Genomic DNA, 21,917 nt, shown 5'->3' on the forward strand with positions numbered 1-21,917 from the left:
GCAACTGCGACAGTCGGTCAGACATGACAGGTACCATCAGTTTTGTCCATCTGGAGCCTCTATTAGCCTGCCAAGCTCGCTTATGGGTTCACCTTGCGTTCCGATAGAGTAGATCTGATTTTACACAAGCATCAAAAATCCCTATTTTTCTTACTTTTTTATCGTTTTATTATATCACACTCGAGACAGCGCGGCAATCGTACTCGCTGCTGTGGAAATCCTTCGCTGTATGACAGACGCGATACCACCGTCTGGGGTTAAGATGCAGCCGAGATACTCAAATTCGTTTACACCCTCCACTATTTCTCCATGTGACATTTATACAATATGTAGGTACATATCCCAACAAATTCATGAGATAGAGAGCGTGAACCTTTTTCTTTGAATCAATTATTCAAATATTTTGTTATAAATGCTCATAAGCCTGTGGAGAATTGTGGAAGGTGTGTGAAAAAAAATATTGGCGCGCCCTATTTAAACTGTAATGAAAACTCACTGAATGGTATGAAACTACCAGATTTGTTTGTCTCGCTTTACTTGTATCTGCACTTCCATTGTTAAGCACACGCGTTGCTAAACTTAATTGTAAATGACAGGTGGCATCTATTTTTAGTCGTGCGGAAAAACACCTGCCTATTAGGCGTATTCTCATACTTCAGCATTTTTTAAATTTAAACATTATGGTTAGTTGTCAACGGACGCAATTTGATGGTGCCTAAAAATAGATTTACCGTATTTTTGTATTGTAGTATTTGGAGGCTTGTGGATGTATACACATTGTTGCTTTGACGTAATAAACGTAAAGTGAAATTGATTTCTGTCTTGTAGCAACAACAGCCAGAAATTTAAAATTACAAAGTATGCAGCAAAAGCTATAAAGTAACCCTTCGACCTGTAAGCGTTGCAGATGTGTTGTATTTTTTTCTGGTTTAGCAGTGCATTCAACTCAGAGAAGCTGAAGTTATGTTGTTGTAAAAAATAAAAAAGGGAACAGGCAAGATATTGGCATTGACGAAAAAGGTATTGCACACCTTGTTGAACACATAAATATAGTCATTGGGGTTTGGTATTCAACGCTACCATGAGCGGATATTGTTCGCAGAGAAGGCAGGACGCTTTAACTTTTTGCAGGAATTATAAATTGCTTCTTGTTGATGCTTACTTACCTGTGTGTACAAGTATATGTGGGTAGATATGTATATGTCAATATTCTCACCTAAGTAGTTGGTTGTGCGTGCATCACATGCATAGAGGCATTTATTAAAACCTGTAGAGTAATTACTTTTCAGAATACATTGCCTTCGCGCCGTAAATTAAGGCAGAAAGCAACTGTCTGTTAAATAGTTTTGAACACTGAACTTCAGTTAAGCTTTTCATTATAAGATTGATAGAGGATGGTAAATATCCTCGCGTTTACTCAAAGTCAATGCTTTTTTTTATGAAGTTATTTCAATATTGTCGACAGTTTCAGTTAATCATTTAAAAAATTCATGAAACAAAATATTCAAAATTTTGAGTTAACCTTATGGAGCTCTACTCTACTCCTGTTCAATTGGAGAACTCAAGTATACAATAATTTTACTAAGAAGAAAAAATTACGGAATACCAAGTATTTTATTGGGAAATCCGACACAGCTACTTGGACATAACAGTTCGTAAAGAAATAGTTCAAAAATTAAAAAAAAAATTACATACCTCCTACTTTACACACTTCTGTATGAAATTTTTTAGTAAACGCAAACATTTTTAAAGTCAACATATTTTTTTTTGTAGAAAGCACACAAATTTGGAAATTTTGGAGACTTTGGAGAGTTTAGAGTTTGCCTCTAAAATCGCTTTAAGTTTAAAAAACCGTCTAATCAGTTTCAATAAATATTTGGAAACAATTTTTTTGGAGAGTTTAGAATTGGAGAGATAAGAATTCTTTGGAGATTTTGGAGTATTTAGGTTTCTGCTGAAATATTTCTAAGTTAAAATAAACTCGATTTAATGCCAATAAATATTTGGAGACTTTGGAGAGTTTTGAAATTATAGCTGTGTTTGAACCAGAGAGCTGGGTAAAATTACGGAACACCATGAAGGCTTATGTATGCAAGTTCAGATATTAATTGGTATAACAAAACTACAAATCCAAGGCAGCAACACAAAGTTTCTGCATTTAATGAATTGGTGCTGCCGTTTTAGAGCCGGCCGAAATCAATATTTTATATTATCACAGCGGCTTTTAAATAGGAAAACTTCTAGGAATTGTATTGATTGTATAACAAATAGCAATAACTTTTTTGTGTAGAATACAAATACACAAACATATTGGACTGTTTTTATGCTTCAGTTCTATGGTGGATAGTTAGTTGTTTCTCTACCCAAATTTAGTGCTATATTAGATATACTTTTTCCTGTGATTCCTAGTTTCTTTTTGTAGCGCTTCTGCTTCCACTAGTCGCCGCCACGTGTTAGATGGCCTATCACATCTCCGACTGCATTGCGGATTCCAGTCTAAGGCTGCTTTGTCATATCTCCATGTGGTTTTCGAAGTGTTTGACCGATCGATTTCCACTTTCGCCGTCCATCTTCAAGATGAACGGGTATCTGCTTTGTTAATGCCCAGAGTCCGTGTTAGTAATGACATCTGGTCAGTAAACGCGCACAATATTGCGAAGACTGCGATTGATAAATACCTGGGGTGATTGTATGCGTGATGCATTACTGTGCTCCATGTCTCACACCCATACAGAACAACAGACTTAACATTAGATTCAAAGGTCTTCAATTTCGTGCGCCAGCTGCTGAGCCGCAATTTTTGTTGACTAAGCTTCTGAGATAGATGCAATCAACTACTACTTCGAATTTAATGCTGTTTATCTGAAAAGTTTGGCAGCCCGCAATGTTGACACAATTCGCCTACGCAATTTTGATTTTCAAACCCACTTTCGCTGCACATATCGCTTATCGCTGCCGTCCTTTGCTTTATACGAGTATCTGGGTATTTGTGCGACAGCAAATATATGTCATCGGCGTAGCCAAGGTCTTCAAGGTAGCCGCCCAGACCCCAGGATATACCTATGTTAGCCATGGATACTTAACGCATTACTAGACCCAGTACTAGGTTGAATAGGAGCGGGATAGCACGCATCCCTGTCTTACTCTATCTGTGTACAATTCTTTTAGGTTGATGATTTTTTCAGGTACTCCTTTAGAGACGAGAGCTCTCTAGATCGCATCGTGGAGGATAGTGTCGAAAGCCTTTTCGAAGTCGATGAGCGCCACTCAACAGACTGCTCTGCGATCACTCTTAAGATGTTAATGTGGTCGATGCAAAACCGTCGTGGCCGAAATCCGGTTTATTCTTCCGTTAGGCTACCCAGCATGGCGTCGGTTAGTGTTTTGTTGATTGTATGAGCTATGATTTCAATCACCAGACTCAGCAACGTAATGCATCTTAAATTGTTGTACTCAGATAGATGCCCTTTTTCAGTAAAAGCATAACAACGCCTTTCTTTAGCTCAAAATGCAACTTTAAAGCTTTACTTTTAAAGCTTTAATCAATATATAAAAAACAATATCTGTTTTAAACAAATCGGCATCTGCTTACCAATCTACTTTCCATCTTTTTGTCGTCTGGTGCGCTTTGTCGCACATCGTCCACTTGCCATTTAGTAACTGTGAGCTCTTCAGCTTGTCACAGTCGCCTAACAAGCGGATCAACAAAATATAAATACACATATCTGTGTGCATTCAACAAAATCAGTCAAAGAGCTTCTATTTCTCTTCCTCCATCTTAAGTTTGTTCCATATTTTTGGTATAAGCCTTTAGGCCCAAGTACTTGTAATTTCCTTAGTTATTCAGGGAGTGTAACATAAGTTGAATTGCAACTGTAGACTGCACGTGCATACATACATACGTATGTATTTACATTGTGAGTGTGGATAGTGAGTCCTAGCCGTTGGTGTTTGCCGCTTAACAAGACGTTATGCTGCACCGGCACGTCTTGAAAGCGTTGAATAAATTCTATGCTGCATCCTTTATTTTATTAAATAGATATACACTAGGTACATACTTATATACTGTATATGCTTGCATATTTGGATTGGACACTTAGTTAAGCTTATTTAACAAGCATTTTCTGTCGCTGTGCATGCTCTTGTGCACTGGAGAATTGTTATGTTACGCAAAGGATTGCCAGATTAGTAGCAAGAAACGTAGATGTACATTAAGGCTTAAAGACTTTAAATTGAGTATGTTGTTTAAGAATTCGAGGCAGTAAATATAGAAGTAATACATATCCATTTATATTACATCTAATGAAAACCAATTTATGGAGTGTGGGCTTCAATGTATGTACATATGAGTTTTTATATAAATTTAAAAAACATTGTGGCTTATCGTAAATGAAAAAAATAGTAGTTAAGAAATTGGAGACTTTGTAGACTTTTCTTAAAATTGGTTTAGTAACTTTTTTTAGGTTGTGGGAAGTCATGACATGAAGAAAATATGTATTGCTCATATAGATAATCTTTGGAGACTCTTCCCAAAAATTTTAATTGACATTTCTTACATTGTTAATTGTGGTTTTCGACATTATACATCAGTATAAGTGCAAACAAGATTGTATGGACTTTGTAGAGTTGTAAAACTAAGATCTGAAACTTTAAGGTTATATAAATATTTTACAATTTTATTAATAATGCTTGAAAACTTAAACTGAAATTTCCATAGTTTGAAAGTCAGAGTTTTAATATTTACTTTTTTGTGATTCTTCTATCTAATATCTTTTAATATATATTTTTTGTTCGACTTGCAAGCGCACAATTCCAGCATTGAAAGTGTAGAACTGAGTTGAAGAGTTTTACTTATAATTTTTTTGCAAATGTTTTTCTTTTTTTAGGTTTATACACATCAATATAGTTTTGGAGAGTTTTTAAATGTATCCGCGTGAACTTTTTCACATGCTTAAAGAGAAATTCAGTGCATCAGTGCAGTTGAATTTTATTGTAAAATTTTTGGAGACTTCCCAGAGTTGGTGTAATCATGCGGGTTTTAATATTCTCTCCGTGGTAAAGTTTAAAAAATCTTCGGTTGCGCGTGTTAGCTATCATCAGATCACATTCCATTAAAAATATTTTTTTTATGTGTAATAACCTCTGCAAATTCAATACTAACAATCCAGAGGAGATTATCGTAAATGGGAAACCACACCGTTATGCGAGCCCTGCAAACGCCAACGAATTTTAAGTATGAAGTGTAAACTTGCATAGTAAAGTTAAACGTGGCAGCCACATATCACAAGCATTTGGTGTGCTTTAAAATTTATTGGTGATAAAGTGTGTAGGAAAACGTTTACGGACAGCTCCTTGAGAATACTGAAGTGTAGTTTTAAAGGGTGCCAGCGCAATCGAGTTGATGCACGAGTGCCGACAATCAGTAACCCAAACAACTGCAGGTCACTTAAATAGCAGCCACTGCAAGCAAGAAAATGGGGTTGCTACAAGCAAATGCACCACGAGCCAGTGAGAAGTATAAAAAATATTCGCACAATTATCTGCTAGCAATAGAGTAAAGGAAGTGCTAAAGCACGTGAACGGAATAAGTTAACTACCACATCAAGGGCAGGAAGCAAATGAAATTGGTAATACGTTAGCGTATGTTGGCTTGGGGGACTGCTTCGCTGTTTGTCCTTTGATTGGCTGAGGTGGCGTAATGAAACATTGGCAATGAATTACATTGAACTGCAGCGGTAACAATTCCAACGAAATGCGAATATCTAAAATGCGCTGCTGGCTGAAGCAGAAGCAGAAGGAGCACCATCCCAAACTATAGCAGCAGCAATAAAAGCTGATTTTGCTGAGCGTAAAATAGTCGAAATATTTTTGACAACAATTGAAATTGAAATCGTTTGGAGGAAGCAAATTCAGATAGTTGGAATTGAAATTGACAGTATTACTAAATTTTTGCGCACTCTCAATGACACAAAAAATTGGTGGAGCAAGCAGTGAGAAGTTGAAAGTGGCCACTATTTTAGGACACTGCAAATTGTTTGGTACTGAAAATTTAATACATTCTTTTCCCTTGCGAAAGGATTATTTTCATTTAGTGGTTATGAGGTGAACAAGTTTAGAGAGTTGTTTTTGCTTTTGTACAAATTTGATTTTTATTTACATAGCATATCCTGTTTAGTATCGTAGTGTAGATATATGTGTATGTGGTATAGAATAACTAAAGTTTTCCTTCAGCTAGCGGGGAATGTAAGAATTCAATTGAAATGTATAAATAAGGTGCAAGTATTAAAGATGCTGCGCTGAGGTCTGATGTTCTAAAGAGATACTGAGAAACTTCGTAATTAATACAAATCATAGCAGTAAATAGATCAGACAGTGAAGTAGCGAAATTTCACTTCAGGTTGATCCGCTTTAATGCTTAGTAAGATTTTTCAAGAGGGTAGAGAAGCAGAATTTGTTTAAGTGGGGAGGCTAAAGCTGATGACTCTCTTTGAACATTTTGATTTTTTTCAGTTTTTCAGGTGAATCTGGGTTCAGATAAGCTAAGAGTGGACATGTGGCTATGCTGTATATCTAAAGATTCCCAAATTTGTTGAGAAAGCAAAGAAATTTTAAGACAGTAGTGTAGGGAGACCTGGCTTAGTCTGTACCTCATTAATAATTTAAAAAAATACATAAATAATTGGCGCGCACACTTCTATTAGGTGTTTGGTCGAGCTCCTCCTCCTGTTTGTGGCGTGCGTCTTGCTATTGTCCCACAAATGGAGGGACCTACAGTTTTAAGTCGACTCCGAACGGCAGATATTTTTATGAGGAGCTTTTTCATAACAGAAATCCATTCGGAGGTTTATCATTACCTGCCGAGGGCGACCGCTATTAGAAAAAATGTTTCTTTTATTTTGCTGTTTCATGCACGGAGGCTCGAATCTACATACTCCTGAATATGTATAATAGAAAACTACTCGTGAATGTTTAGGAAGTCGAGTTTTCTCTTTAAATCTAAACTAATTCAATATAATTTATGGAGTTTTAGTCGCTTAAGCGATCTTGTTCGAATTTAACAAAGTGCGTCAGTTGTTTCTTTCTCGTGCCAACCGCCGTCAATTGAATACACCAAGTGAAGGCAAGTTCTTCACCACCTAATCTTTCCAACGCAAAGCAGGCCTTTTCCTTCCTCTCCTAGATACTACCATCCGGTATCGCAACGCATACTTTAAGAGTCGGAGCGTTTGTATCTATTCGGATGTCATGACCCAGCCAATGAAGCCGCTTGTTCTATATTTGCTGCACTATGTCTATGCCACCATAAAACGCATACAGCCCATAGTTCCATTGGCGGCGTTACTCGCTGTCGCCTACGAAGGTTCAAAAATCTTACGCAGAACCTTTCCCCCGAACTCTCTAAGCAACGCACCATTGGATGTTGTCATCGTCTGAGATTTTGAGCCATATATACGCCGGACAGGCATGATGTCGAGGAAGAATTTTAGTACTGAACTGCCTACTTAGTCCAAAATAGCATTTGTTGGCGGGCGAGATTTTCCATTGGATTTAAAGGCTGACATTGTTAATGCTGGTTTCTAAATAAACGTAGTCTCTTACTACTTCAAAATTAAAACAATTTATGGAACACTTATAGATAAAATGGAAAAGCTGAAGCGCTTTTAATGATTAAGTAAAACTAGTATTAAACTTTTAATACAAAAAAAAGCAATACTCTGCAATATGAATTTTGGAGACTTTCATACATAGCAGTAAATTGCGAAATTCTTTATATTTATAATTGATATAAAAAACTAGTATATTTTTCGAAAACCAATTGAAGCTAGAAGTTTTGGAGACTTTGTAGTGTTATTCGGAAACTTGTAGGAATAGTATATACAGTATATTTTTCCAAAATCAATTGGAGCCAGACATTTTGGAGACTTTGTAGAGTTAATCGGAAACTTAAAGGGTTTTGTTACACATAAGTTTTATTATTAAGTGTCAAAACTTATAAGCGGAGACTTTGTAGAGTTGCGCTGAAGGCTATATTATTTGATAAGAATTTCTCTATACTAATTTATTGCGAAGAACGAGTTTTTGCTACTATTGGGTGTCTAAAAGTTCAAAAAAACAAATCATTTAATTTTTGTGCTAAATATAAATATGGATACTTTGCTCCGAAACGTATATTTTAATGAATGATGACATCTGTTAGATGTAAAACTTCAATATGTAAAAAAAAAATAAAATCATCTATTGGATGTACATATGTGGCATTTTTATTTCCAGCAATCTATTATTTATCCCTGATCGCTAGGGATTATTCAGTTTGGAATAGTTTTTTAATGATAATTTACTAAGAATTAAAATCATCGATTGGAAGTAAGTGGCATTTAAGTTTCAGGGAGTCAATATTTCTGTACACCTTTTGTCTAATAGTAAATAATTCTTGAGCTTGGGTAAATTTTTTGCACTGTTAGTTTTCCTTGATCGCTGGGAATTATTCAGCTTCGAATAGTTTTTAATCATAAGGAACTAAAAATGGAATTCATCGATTGGAAGTATGCGCCGTTTCCATTTCAAGCAATCAACACTTTTCTAGGACTTTTACAGGATTGTCGGGAGTTGTTCAGTTTGAAATAATGTTTTTTTTGCTATAAAGTAATAGTAATTAATTTCATCGATTGGAAGTATGTGATATTTCAGCTCTAGGCAGCCAATATTTTTGTAGAACTTTTATCTGACATTAAAGAATTCTTGAGTTTGGATTAAGTGGCATTTTTATCTCCAGAATTCAACCCTACTCTACTAATTTTTCCAGATCGCTAAGAACCATTCAGTTTCGAGTAATTTTTTTCATAAGATCACAGGTACTACGTATTTAATTCATCGATAAGCAGTATTTGGGTTTTCTATTTCGAGCAATCAACACTTTTCTAAGACTTTTACAGGATTGTTGGGAGTTGTTCAGTTTGAAATAATGTTTTTTTAATATAATAACAATCAAACTCACCTATGGAAGTAAGTGAAATTTAAGTTTAAGGTAGCAAATATTTCTGTACAACTTTTATCTAATAGTAAAAAATTATTGAGTGTGGATAAATTTTTTGGTTAAAAAGAAATAACAATTGAATTTATTTATTGGAACGATTTGGCATTCCCGCTTTAGGGAACTGTAGAACCTTTGTCTAATAATAAAGGATTCTTGAGCATGAATTAATTTTTTGATCATAATTTATTAATTCATATAATGGAAGTAGGTGGCGTTTCTATTTTAGGCAATCAAAACTTTTTAAAATTTTTACTTGGCTATTGAGAATTCTCCAGTTTGATTATTGTGATTTCGTCATAAAGCAATACCAATTAAATTCATCGTTTGGAAGTATGTCACATTTTTATTTTATGAAACCAATGTTTCTTCATAACTTTCATCTGACTGCACGTAGTTTGGTGCTTTCTAACATTACAACATTTAGAGCTTTAACTGCAGTATTCCACTTCGTTTTTTACTACAACTAGAATTCAACTTTAACTTTATGTCCTTTGGCCTCTTCGTTATGGGAAGTGCATTGTAAAGATAAAGAATTTAGCAGCGAAGAGCTCGCGAATTATTCAACAAGATGTGTGTCTTCTTTAGAAATTCTCGCAGCATGGAAAACTTTGTATTTTACAACTTGTATACCAGCATCACGAGGTTGTTTTGAAATTTTGACGACAAGTAACAAAATTTTATATACTCGTACATACATTCACTTTAAGTAGAGTCACCACACAATGTACTTGTATGTACGAAAATCGGTATAAGTTACTTGAATATATACGAGTATATATAGGGGATTTAGCTGCTTGAGATATCGATGTCTATGGTTTGATAGCTGGGAGTGGCAAATTGTATTGGCATTTTTGTTCAGTAAAGTTTGGCAAGTCATCATGAATCCTTTAACTCCAGAATAACGCTTTTAAAGTGTGGAAATTTACTTTGAACAGAAAAAAAAAATAGTAATAAATCTGTTCGCGGAGTTCATAGAGCACTGGCGACATCATCGGACTTTATTTTGTTTTTGAAAATGAGGAAGGAGCTACCTTTACGGAGAAAGGTGGGCGCTATCGAGCCATGCCAACTGAAGTTTTGCTTCCAAAAATTGTTAATTGTTGATGACATTTGGTTCTCACAAGACGGCGCAACTTACTATAGAGTGCGCTTAACAATCGATTTATAGCAATTTTCAAGCCATCACTGACGCCATACGGGCAGATTTATTGCAAAGAGTAGTCAAGAATTGGACTGATCGAATGGACTATCTACCTATCAGCCGCTGTGGACATATGCAGAATATCATATTCAAAGAAACAAATTGCGTTAAAGTATCTAATATACCAGTTTATAATAAAAGAAGCAATATCTTTGTTTTGTATTATTTCCGTGATACACCAATGATAGAACAAGTTTTCTCTAATAACGGCCACCTTTCGGCAGTCTCCGAGTGCATTTCTGCCATAAAAAAGCAGCTCATAAAAAAACTATCTGCGGTTCGGAGTCGGCTTAAAACTATAGATCCCTCCATATTGTGTTGTTGTTGTGGAATTTCGTTTCACTATTCTGTTTAAAACATCAATAGTTATCGTCTTAAACTTAAACTCTAAACACAAAGAAACTCACAAGAAGTTAATACGAGGAATTGTTGAAAAAGATAAATTTTCCTCATCGGAAAACATAACAAGTATATTAGAAAAAGAAAAAAAGAAGACGGTTTCAGCCGAAACGCTTCGTCGAACCTGCTGTAGCTTCGATTTACATTGTAGAGCAGATGCAAAGAAGCCATACATATCTGAAAAGAATAGAAAAAAGGCTGGAATTCAAACAATTCGCAAGTTTTGGGAAAGAGTGAATGCCAACATTTTTATTTCGTAGTCATTTTAATGCACATTTTGTTCACAACTTCAAACTTCGAAAACAAATTCAACTTGGAAGGGTCCCATTTTGTATGGTGACGTTCTAACGAAGCTCATTTGCCAAAACATACAAGAGCAACACTTAAGCATGGTGGTGGATCGGTAATGGTTTGGCGATGTGTAGCGGCTAAAGGAATCGTCAGTCCTAATTTTTTGCGAGGTATTATAGATCGTTTTCAGTACGTTGACATATTAATGAAAAATGTAAACGAGTCATGTACTAAATTGAGAATGGAAAACAATTTTATATACTACCAAGATAATGATCGTAGGGACAATTCGGAGTTCGCCCGAGCTTGGTTGTTAGATAATTGTGCTCATGTATTGGATATGCCTTCCCAATTGCCAGATTTGGTTGTTTGGAGTTGGTTGAAAAGTGTACCAAACGCAGTATTCCAATACTGAAGAGCTCAAGTCCTCTATTTTGGACCTAAATTTTTCCAAAATCTTGTATATTTTATACCAAGGCGACTAAAGATGTTATTTTTACCAAATTATATGTGACAAAATATGAATACATATCAGCTAACAAAACATCCTGTTAGTTGTGTGGAACGAACTTTGTATGTTTTGAGCTTTTTTTCAAATTTTTGCTCTGTGAATTGATTTATTGTAACTTTTTTCCTTATAAGAATATAGTAGAGAATATTTCAATTTATACTTTTTCTATTCAGATTCCCAAGCTCTCAAAATACCCCAGCTTGAGGTACCTGCAGCCTCTTCTGTCAGCTATATTCTTTTGGGGAATTATTTTCAGCCCACAAGTAACCACTATTGGAAAAATAATTTTTCTTTATAAAATGTTTTATATCCTCGATGGGCATAGAACCTGCGACCAACGCAATGTTAGATACGTACAAACTCACACGTTTGCGTTGGCTATATATATGTACATATACAGATACATATACAATGTTGCCAATTTAAAAATATGACCATTTTTGGCCTTTACATGAAAAAATCAGCTAAATGGCTATGTTTTTTCTTTATTTTTATTTATTTACAATATAATAATATTTATTATTTATTTATAATAATATCTACTTTTTTGTCTTAAGAAATTTATTTAGTCAGAACATATGTAAATGAAAAAATTAATTTAAGTGAGTTATAGAAAAGATACTAAAAAGTTCGAACCAAATTGGGGGACATCAGAACTCGTTTTAGAGGCATGATTCCTTCGGCAAAGTTTCTTATTTTGATCCCTAGAATGGGCGATTTTTTTGCCTCCCCATAAATCGACCCGGCCTAATATACATATACTTATACAACCCATAACATAGCAGAGTACTTAAGTTGGTTTATTTTACGAGCAAACGATGAAATTCAAAGCTTCTTTAAAGGCATTTTGTAGCAAAGGTGAGATATGCGGCAAAATGTTCAACACAAAATATTTAAAAAAACTTTACCACTTTCTAAAACGTCGAAGATTCTGCAACGAAGAGGAAAAGTTAGCAGACAAGTTTGCTTATGTAGTTCAGTAAGAAAAAAGTAAGCATCTTTAAAGTCACACGATTTTTTTTAATATACTTCAGAGTCTGCATGCATAAAGAGTTTGTATACATACTGCAGATCATAAAAAAAAATGGTATATTGCTGAAATCAGAGCGTTATGCGATAAATACGAAAAGCTTTCATGGTTTATAGTTCTATATAAGTATGTACATATATACTTTTATAGGTAAATAATTTAATATCGACAATATATTTTACGTACGGCTGAAAGCGCTTGCGAAAGGTTAATGTAGAATCAAAATTATAAGTATAAATAAATTCGTAGCTTTTAACTCACTAGTTCTATACATTGTTTTAGAAAAATGCCGCTTTTAAAAATCATGAATATCGAGAAAAATTGCTTTAAAATTCTTAATTTAGTATTTCCCTCCAGGTTGAAATGGCTGCCCATAGAGAAAGCTCACTTGGACGAAAATATCTGGATGATTTTTTGCTCTAAGTAAATACAAATTTTTCTAATGAAATACTGCATAAAAGTGGTTATCTTTGTATACTGATCTCAAATTGATTCTTTTTTACGATTTTTTTTTTATTTAGTGCACAAGTAATATGTATTTATATGAAAGCTCTTAAACATTTCTGAAACGTAAACATTTCAATTGCAGCTTTCATATGTTTTGAAAGCTTTGGATTAATGATTGCTTGTCGTAAGAGCTTTAACAGCTTTGAATTTAAATTTCTCTCTAATCTATCTATCAAAGTTTTAAGGCTTGAATTTCTACTTTAAAAACTATTTCTTGATTTTGCTAAGGCTTGCCTTCGCTTTCATCTAAATTTTGTTTTAAAATATACCTTTGAAAACGCTCCCTAATTGATTTACCGCAGCTTGAAAAATTAACTTTCATATAATTCTCTTATAGCTCTAAAAGCTTCAACTCTTACCTAGATTAGATTAGATTTGTTTGGGGTTGAACAAGTCCAAGCACTTAGTTAGGAGACCAGTGTACTACACCCAGTTAGATTTAAGTAGAAAGAATAGAGATAGCGAAGATAAAAACTGGGTGGTAAGATGGATTCATTTATGAGAGGAAGTGAATGAACTTTATCCATACTCAGTATATCGCAACCTGATGTCCTAAGTCTGATTCTGGTAAACACCGGACAGCTATAGAGAAAATGCACTGTCGTTAATCTCAAGAGAGGATAGGCATGTCGACCACCCCCATGGCAGCCATATGCTTACCACAGGAGTTGTGCCCTGTGATTACACCTACCAGTACTCTCAGGTCCTTTCTGCTGAGTTTTAGGAGAAAGGTCGCTATTTTCCTGTTTGGTTCTTTCACAAAGCACTTGGCCACTCTGCACGAGTTCAACTCAGACCAACGTCCTCTATGGGTAGACCTCATGAAGTCGTCAATCCATAGTTGAATCGATGCAGAACTCCACTGAAGCATACTTCCTACTGAAGCTAACGGTAGGCACCAGATTGTCTACTGGCATCGATAACAGTGTGCATCGCTCCGATAACTGGTGGTATATCTGACAGTGGCAAGTGCTTTCTTCATTTCCCCAGACTCCGTTTAACTTGAGCCTGTACGTCACCTTTATCACTTCCTTTCGGATTTGCAGATCTAGAGGTTGCAAGTTCAGAATGACATTAAGGGCATCACCAGATGTCGTACTCATGGCACCGGCGATACCCAAGCACACACTTCTCTGTATCTTGTTTAGGGGTTTTACTCTGGAATTAACCATTGCAGCCTTCCACTCTACTACGGAGACGTATGTAATAATGGGTCTAATTAGGGTGATGTCCAACCAGTGTACTATCGCCGGTCTTAGACCCCATGTCTTTCCCAAGGATATCTTACACTGCCAGAACACTTTTAGTGTTCGAGGGACCTTCTGCTCGACGTGCTTCTTCCAGGTAAGTTTACTATCTAGGATTACTCCTAAGCACTCAACCTCAGAAGACGGTTGCAAATTGTGTTCTAAATTATAGTTCTATAAATCCTCTCTAATCGTTTGAAGAAGCTCGAAAAACGTGCTTTCATTTAGCTTTATTTTGTGTTTTTTTGCGTATTTTTTCGCAAAAACTTGTAATAAGAAATTTATGTGTTTATTTACTTATAGTTTCTTTCAGTTACATTTTCTTCAAATTTTGAGTTTTTTGCAATCAATTTTCATTGAATATATGAAAGCTTGTAATAAGAGCTTTCATGTGCTGCCAGAATAGCTTTGAGACTTTCCGTATTCCAAGCTGAAGTTTTGGCGATTAAAGCAGGCTTTTTAGCTTTTTAGCTAAATAAAGACGCAATTACAGTCAGAAATATCTACATATATTCCGATAGTAGTTGAGTGTTATGAACAATTATTCTCAATAAATTTTCTCTATAACTCTATTCTGGGTGCCGGGCTATAGTTACTTTGAAGGCAACTGTAAGGCGGATGAGTTAGTTAGACTTTGCACTACGCTCCAAATTACTGAAGACGCCTTTGGCAACATGTAAGCTGAAGCCGAATTCTCGTTTCCTTCGTGTCCCTCTTGGCCTGGTACCCAAATGAGGAAATCCTGTTTAAGAGTCGCTAGTTTGTTGGGTGCATTGTTACACTCTATAGGAACTTTTGAGTTAAACGTATAACTAATTAAGGCTTTGAGGACTGCTTGACTCTCTGAAAGTATTTCAATTTTTACTTGTTCGAACTCTCTTTTGGATACGATATCCTTTTTTTCCATTCTAGTGAAAAGCTCAGCAAGGAAAATTGTGGTATTATTTTACATTACATTACCAAGGATGGGATAGTTCTGGTGGTATCAGAAGGGCCCTCCATTTGGCTTAGGTGCGTCGTTAGATAGCCACTTTGCCTAACCTAACCTTTTCTTTCATTTTCACATTTTCGAAAGCTCGAAAGTTGAGTTTATAGCTCTTAAATAAAAATATGAATTCTACAAAGCTATTTCAGCTCGAAAAGCTTTCATTAACATTTAATTCTCGCATATACATTCACAAACGCTTTTGCCGGCTACACATAAAGCATGAATATAATAAAAAAAAACACTTCTATTGTTTAATAAACAGCACATTAAGCTATGTTAGTAAATATAAAAACTAATAATAACTCTCAGCTCAATGCTACTTTCGAAAAGCAACGCTATGAATAAACACAACCAACCAATTTATTTAAGGGTAATATTGTAAATATTTTTTATATCTATCAAATATTCCACTTACGAACGCAATTAGTATTAAAAATACGTACGAGTATTGAGAAAAAAAAGAAACGAACTGGTTGCACCAACAATTGCAAGCAGCAAAAAGTTAAATATGAAATTTTTATTGTAGAAAAAATTAATTTTTTTCCATAATCAAAAGTTTTAATTAATTAACTAACTTCGTAAACTTATTTGAATAATTTCAACTCCAAACTGACATTGAACAACACAAAATATGATAGTTTTTTACACATATTGAGTAAATATTTGTTTGCTTTTTTTTTTGTTTTCTTTTTTTGGATGAACGAATTTTGAAACTCAATAATTTATTCATTATTTTATTTATATTTTTTTCTTCTAATCACACAAACAAAAACCAAACTAAATGCAAAAATCATATATTTAAATACATATTTTTATAGATTATACTTATAAACAAACGCAGAAAATTGCAATTTTTTTTACATAAACTGACGTAACGTAAATTAAAATTTCGCTTTATAAAACAACGGTCTCACTGGTATTATATACAGGGTGATGTGTGGGTGTTGTTACTTTGATACTTAGGTAATAGTTTTACGTTTTACAGTTTCATAGAGTTTATTTTATTTGAAAAAAATATATGTATATAATTTTTATAGATTTTTGTGAGAAGCACAGAGAACGCAATTTCTTAATTTTAAAATAATTACAAAGGTACAATGAAACTACGCAGAGAACGGTTAGTGGAAACTTACAGTTTCGCTTACTGATAATATACATATTTTTAGATTCGTTGCTTAGATGGTATTAAAACGTATTTACAAGTCACGTTTGTATGTATGTATGCTTGGGACAATTGAGCGTTGAGTTTGATGTTGGTTTTTATATAAAATTGCAGTCGCAAAGAGCTAAAAAATTTGTCAAATTCGGTTGCAGAAATTGAGAAAATTTACAAAAAAATTGAATATGCCTTTTAAGGAAAGCAGTGGCGTCAACATAACGCACAAGGTGGTCCATCTAACATTTGGAATTTGCACTTGTCTTAGCGACTTTTGAACTCAACTTTGCTACAAAAGCTATTGTGATGTATCAGAAATTTAGTTTATGGGTTTAAGGGTATTCAAAATATTGGTCGCTTTGCTGGAACAAAGTCGGAATAACGCAGGGCTATATGTTTTTTTTCTTTCTTGTCAGCTATGAAGCTGGCTCCCGCCGCTGTATCTGCTCGAAACTATGACGCCATCGACACTTTTGAACTTCAAAATCGCCTACAACGCACAAATTTATAGCTGAAGCCAGTTTCATATAAAAAAAATGCATTTTGTGAAGATCTGTGTAGTCAACTGAGATCAAAATGTCATTTGCCTGCGTAAAAGCTGCAAATCGGCACTATTAGGCTATTTTTTACGCGGGGCAGCTAAAGATAAATTTTACGCCTAACATCTGAAGACTACTCAGCAGTTGAAACACAAAATCAAAGTTGCCATTAATGAGATAAATGTCAAATATTTGTAAAAATAGAAAAAAAAAATCAAAAACAATTCCACAATATTCACGCGTATTTTATTTATAATGGAAATTAAATTTCAAATGCTACATGGACCACCCTGTGTATAACTGTATAGCTGCAATATATACATATATCTTATATACACCTTTGTGAATTATTTAATTGCTTTACTCTCACTCTGAATACTTCGCTTCAAAAACCAAATTTTTCCAGTAAATATTGCCTAGCCTTACCTGGTATTTTTGCTTGTGAAAGTTTAAGTTTCCCTTTAAGAGAAAAGGTGCCCTTGTGAGGGGCACTTTCTATGGAGGAAGAACATGGTAAGGTAGGCATCTAAGACAATGCACTCTGCCCAGCATGTGGGGAGGAGGATGAGACGGTGGACTGTGCGTCTGTTCGTTTCTTTCGTTCTTTGCTCAAATCAGGCTTGAGGTCTTTGGCACTAAAAAGTGACCACCTTGGCTCCTTGGCACGACAAGATCTACTCAGACTTCTTCGGAGGTCGGGTGCAGTAAAATGGACTTAATGTTGTCTGAATTCTGTACTTGCTAGTTTTCCCGACAAAAAAGAAAGTGAAAATTTGGGAGAGAGAGAGGTTGCCAGCGGTGGTCAGCTGTAGCCATGGATGCATTTCAAGATGATAGATATAAAATATTGAGTTAACTCACTTTCTTTGTAGTTTTATTTGAATACCTGATGCCAGAGAGCGTGAGGAGAGCTTCGGGACTTAACATCTCTTTTAGAAATTCTTTTAAAGAAGATGGACGCAGAACCTATATCTGTAACGCCTCGTGTTAAATAAACATAGCTTCTTTTAAAGTTGAAGGGTGCGAAATTGACTTTAGAGCTGAGCGAGATGTAGTGGGTAGCTTCAAATGATCTAATGATTAAATCAGCCAATGCCGAACTAGTTCCTATTACTAGAAGATATAAGATAGTGAGTTTTCAGGACTTAAAGCTTTCTTCGAAAAGGCACACCTAGAAAAAAATGAAGAAAGCTTGTAATGCCCTCTTTATATGTAAACGGACATTTGCCAAAAAATGGGGTCTGAAACCGTAAATATATCACTGGGCGTAAAATACGATCATCAGACCCATTTCGACTTATGGAACTTTCGTGTGGTGGAAAACGGTGCAAACACAATCCTACTTAAACAATCTCATAAAAGTCCAACGATTAGCTTGTGTAGGAATAACAGATGCGCTCCGATCGTCACCTCAGTCAGCGCTGGCAGTGATTCTATATATCCCTCCCATTGATGTATATGTTCAAAAGTTAGTGGCCAAATCTGCTTCCGGGATTAACGCAGCAGACATGCTAAAACAAAACACGCAGGGTGCTTCAGTTCTACTATCTATTGAACAGTTGTAAGACGCACCGGAAACAGACTTTCTGGTTTCCAAGATAGATCTAATAAATACTATAAAATACGAATACCCGTCAAAAAGGATTGGCAAACCAGAGTTGAATCGAATGATACTGGTCACCATATTTATACTGATAGCTCAAAAATGGATAAAGGTACTGGATCGGGATTGTACTCGGAACAGTTATCAATGAATTGCGCTTTTAGACTCGCCATCCGGCATGGCCCTTTCCAAGCTGAGGTCTACGCTATAGAAAAAACATCAAAAAACAATAAGACTACTGGACTTACTCCCAGCAAACCTAACCATTTTTGTTTATAGTCAAGCTGTCATCAAGGCACTGGCCTCACCGCGCATCAACTCAAGATGTGTTAAAGAATGCATGAGGTTCCTCTCGCTTATCTAACAACTTAACACCACACAGTGGAGGGCAACGAAAGAGCGGATGAGTATGTAAGGAAAGGCTCTGAGCTTGACCTTCAGCGAGTGGTAGAGGACATAAGCGTAATTGCGGAAACTAATAGAAGGTGGTCTCTGATTAGTAATTGAAGGGTATCCAAAGCGCTCTAGCCAAAACGGAATCTAAAAAGGACAAAATATCTACTTGAAATCGGCAGATCAAGAAGTTGAGTTGGTACAACACCTCCTCTCTGAATGTGCTGCACTTTAAGTAAGCCATGCCAAATATCTTGGCGATTATTTCTTTGAAGACCTGAGAAATTTGCAAAATATCTAAGTGGAAGGACTAGTTACCTTTTTAAAAAGACCTATGTGGTTTCACCATGGGCTTTAGAGCCATCGAGTGTCTTGTCTTTGTGAAGCTAACTGGGTAAGCTAACCGAATCTGTGATGTGGGACTTTTCCTGTATTTTTATGCAGGTACAATACAAATCTAGAGACTATGGCTGGTAGTTCTCGCTAAGTTAAACCGCCTCATTAGTGCCGTTTACTGACTCCGAACTGGCAGTGCTACACAAGGACAACATTAGCAACCCATTCACCACCAACGCAGACGTAAGGCAAGGTTATCCCCTGTCGCCCCTTCTCTTTGCCATCGTCCTAGACGACGTTATGAGCCAATTGATCCTGCAGAGGATCTGGACTTCGCCGATGACATTTGCCTCCTCTCTCGCAAACTCACTGGCATGCAAGCGAAGACAGACAGACTTGTCACTAAACAAAAGTGATGACCACAAGGCAGATATTGGTTGATGCATGCTCGGTGGAATTTGTTAAAGCTTCTACTACCTCGACTGCATCATCACGGCAGATGGTGGAGTAGATGAAGATGTCAACTGCAGGCTAAACAAAGGGAGGACGGCGTTCGGGTGAATTATTACAATATGGGCGAGTTCGCAAATCTCCAGGCGCTCTAAACAGCGAATTTTCAGTTCTTGTGTGAAGTCAGTAGTGTTATACGGAGGTTAAACATGGTGGGTCTCCAACACTATCACACACATGCTTTAATCTTTCGTCAACAAATGCCTTCGATTCATCTGTAGAATATTGTGGCCGAACACCATTAGCAACGACGCTCTCTGGAGTTTAATGAATGAGGAACCTATCCTATGCAAAACAAACGCAGAAAGTGGCGATGGATAGGTTACACTCTGAGAAAACCACCAGATTGCATCACGAGAATGGCGCTGGAGTTGAATCCGCAAGAGAGCGAGGGTCGCGGTCGGCCAAATAATACTTGGAGAAGATCGATGTTGTGCGAGTTAGCAGAAGCCGACATAACATGGAACAGCGCAAACAACAGCCCAGAACCGTGTACGATGGAAGAGTCTTGTCGAGGCCCTATGCTCCCGAGCTGAGGTATAAAAAAATAAAAATTAACGATACAAATCTGCTTGGAGTGAAGTCGAAAAAAATCGTTCCTTACAAACTGACCTGCTCTAATATATGGTATATATATTCACAGGTGTATATTATATATGCATTTCAGATATTTTAAGCTAATTACTTTTACCTAGTTTTATAATAAAATATTTTTTAATTTTTTATTATCATTTATTTTTCAAGTGTTATGACTCAATATTTCGAAAATGTTATGCAATTCTTGAAAAAGCAGAACCCTTCTCTTACTATCACCCTGTATATACTCATACAACAAAAAATACTATGTATTTTTGAGAAAGCAATAGCAATTCGTATTTCTCTAAATATATTTTTATTTTTTTGTATGCTTTTATTTATAATCTAATTTTGTATGTAAAATTTCGAAACATTTAACCGAAATAAAGTAGTGATTTTCAACTAAGAATCTAAATGAAAACATTTTCACCCCATTAACTGGGGTTAAAACCTCTTAGAAATTTTGAAAACATTTATTTATAAATAACTTGAATCACATGATTTTAATTGCAGCCAACGAAATTTTGGAACTGAAGCAACACTAACAACAATTAACGCAGTTTTAATCTCAATTGCGGAACTCAAAAGCAACAATAAATATTCTTTTTGCTAAATTTAAAATTTCAACTAAGCTTTAACGGGAATTTCGATAAAAGTTTTTTTGAAAAGAATTTTGCTTAATTAATATTATTTTTTTATTTATTTTGTTTTTGTAAAACACAATCAAACAACATAAAACGGAATTTTGCAAATTTTCTTGCTCTTTTTTACTGTACTTAAATTTTCTCTCAAGCACATTGAAGCTTCTATTTTTTCAATTAGTATTTTTGATATTCTTTTTGCATATTTTGCTTTTATTGAATTATTTTCATCAATTTGCTTTTTTATGTTAAATTCTATGTTATTTGTTATAGGAAAGCAGTGGGATCTGTTGTATTGTTTTCATATGTATGTATATGTATGTATTTCTTGGGGAGCAAGGGATTTTACGTTAAATATTTGGGATATTTTTACGTGGTTGGGTGTTGGTTGAAGGGAGGGGTTTTGTTTGGGGATGTGTGTATGGGGGAAGTGCAAAACACTAATGGAAACGTTATGAACTCACCATCATGTAGCGGATCTATTGTGTGTATCATAAGCTGCAATAGGCCATGACGGAATTTTGCACCGGTGTGTGTACTACCAGCAGTTCCACCACTGCTATTACCTGTTGCGCCAGCGCCGCTGCTCGATCCTGGCGGTCCTGAGCGTGTCTCCGAGGCGGCCCGCGATGTCACCGAACCGCCCGGCTGTGTGGCCATTGACGTCTCCGATGAGTTCGCCGCATTGCCCTGTGATTGGTGGTTTGGTTGATAGTAGTAGATAGTATTGGTAGTTGTAGTTGAAGATGTGGTAGTTGGTTTGGTGTTGGTAGTTTTGTTAGATAGAGTTGTTTGAGGTTTAATAGTTGATTGGCATTGTTATTGTTGATGATAGAGGTAACGAAGTTTGTTTTGTTTTTGTTTCAAAAAAGAGATGAGAAAAAGAGCAAACATGTTTGTGTTGTTGAGAGACATTTTTGTTGGTAGTTGAGAAGGGCATATAGTAAATAAGGTA

General features: G+C 35.6%; 1 protein-coding gene across 1 annotated transcript in view; it reads right to left on the bottom strand.

Moving 5' to 3' along the window:
- Window positions 1-21,646, bottom strand: part of LOC129247410 (sodium/potassium/calcium exchanger Nckx30C) — a 179,028-nt gene extending 157,382 nt beyond the window's left edge. The window contains exon 1 of the mRNA XM_054886530.1: window positions 21,427-21,646. Within this exon, the coding sequence (XP_054742505.1) occupies window positions 21,427-21,622 (196 nt within the window). The 5' untranslated portion in view covers window positions 21,623-21,646. The remainder of the gene's footprint in view (window positions 1-21,426) is intronic.
- Window positions 21,647-21,917: the final 271 nt, after the last annotated feature.

This window comes from Anastrepha obliqua, chromosome 5, assembly GCF_027943255.1.
Source record: "Anastrepha obliqua isolate idAnaObli1 chromosome 5, idAnaObli1_1.0, whole genome shotgun sequence".
Taxonomy (NCBI): Eukaryota; Metazoa; Arthropoda; class Insecta; order Diptera; family Tephritidae; genus Anastrepha; species Anastrepha obliqua.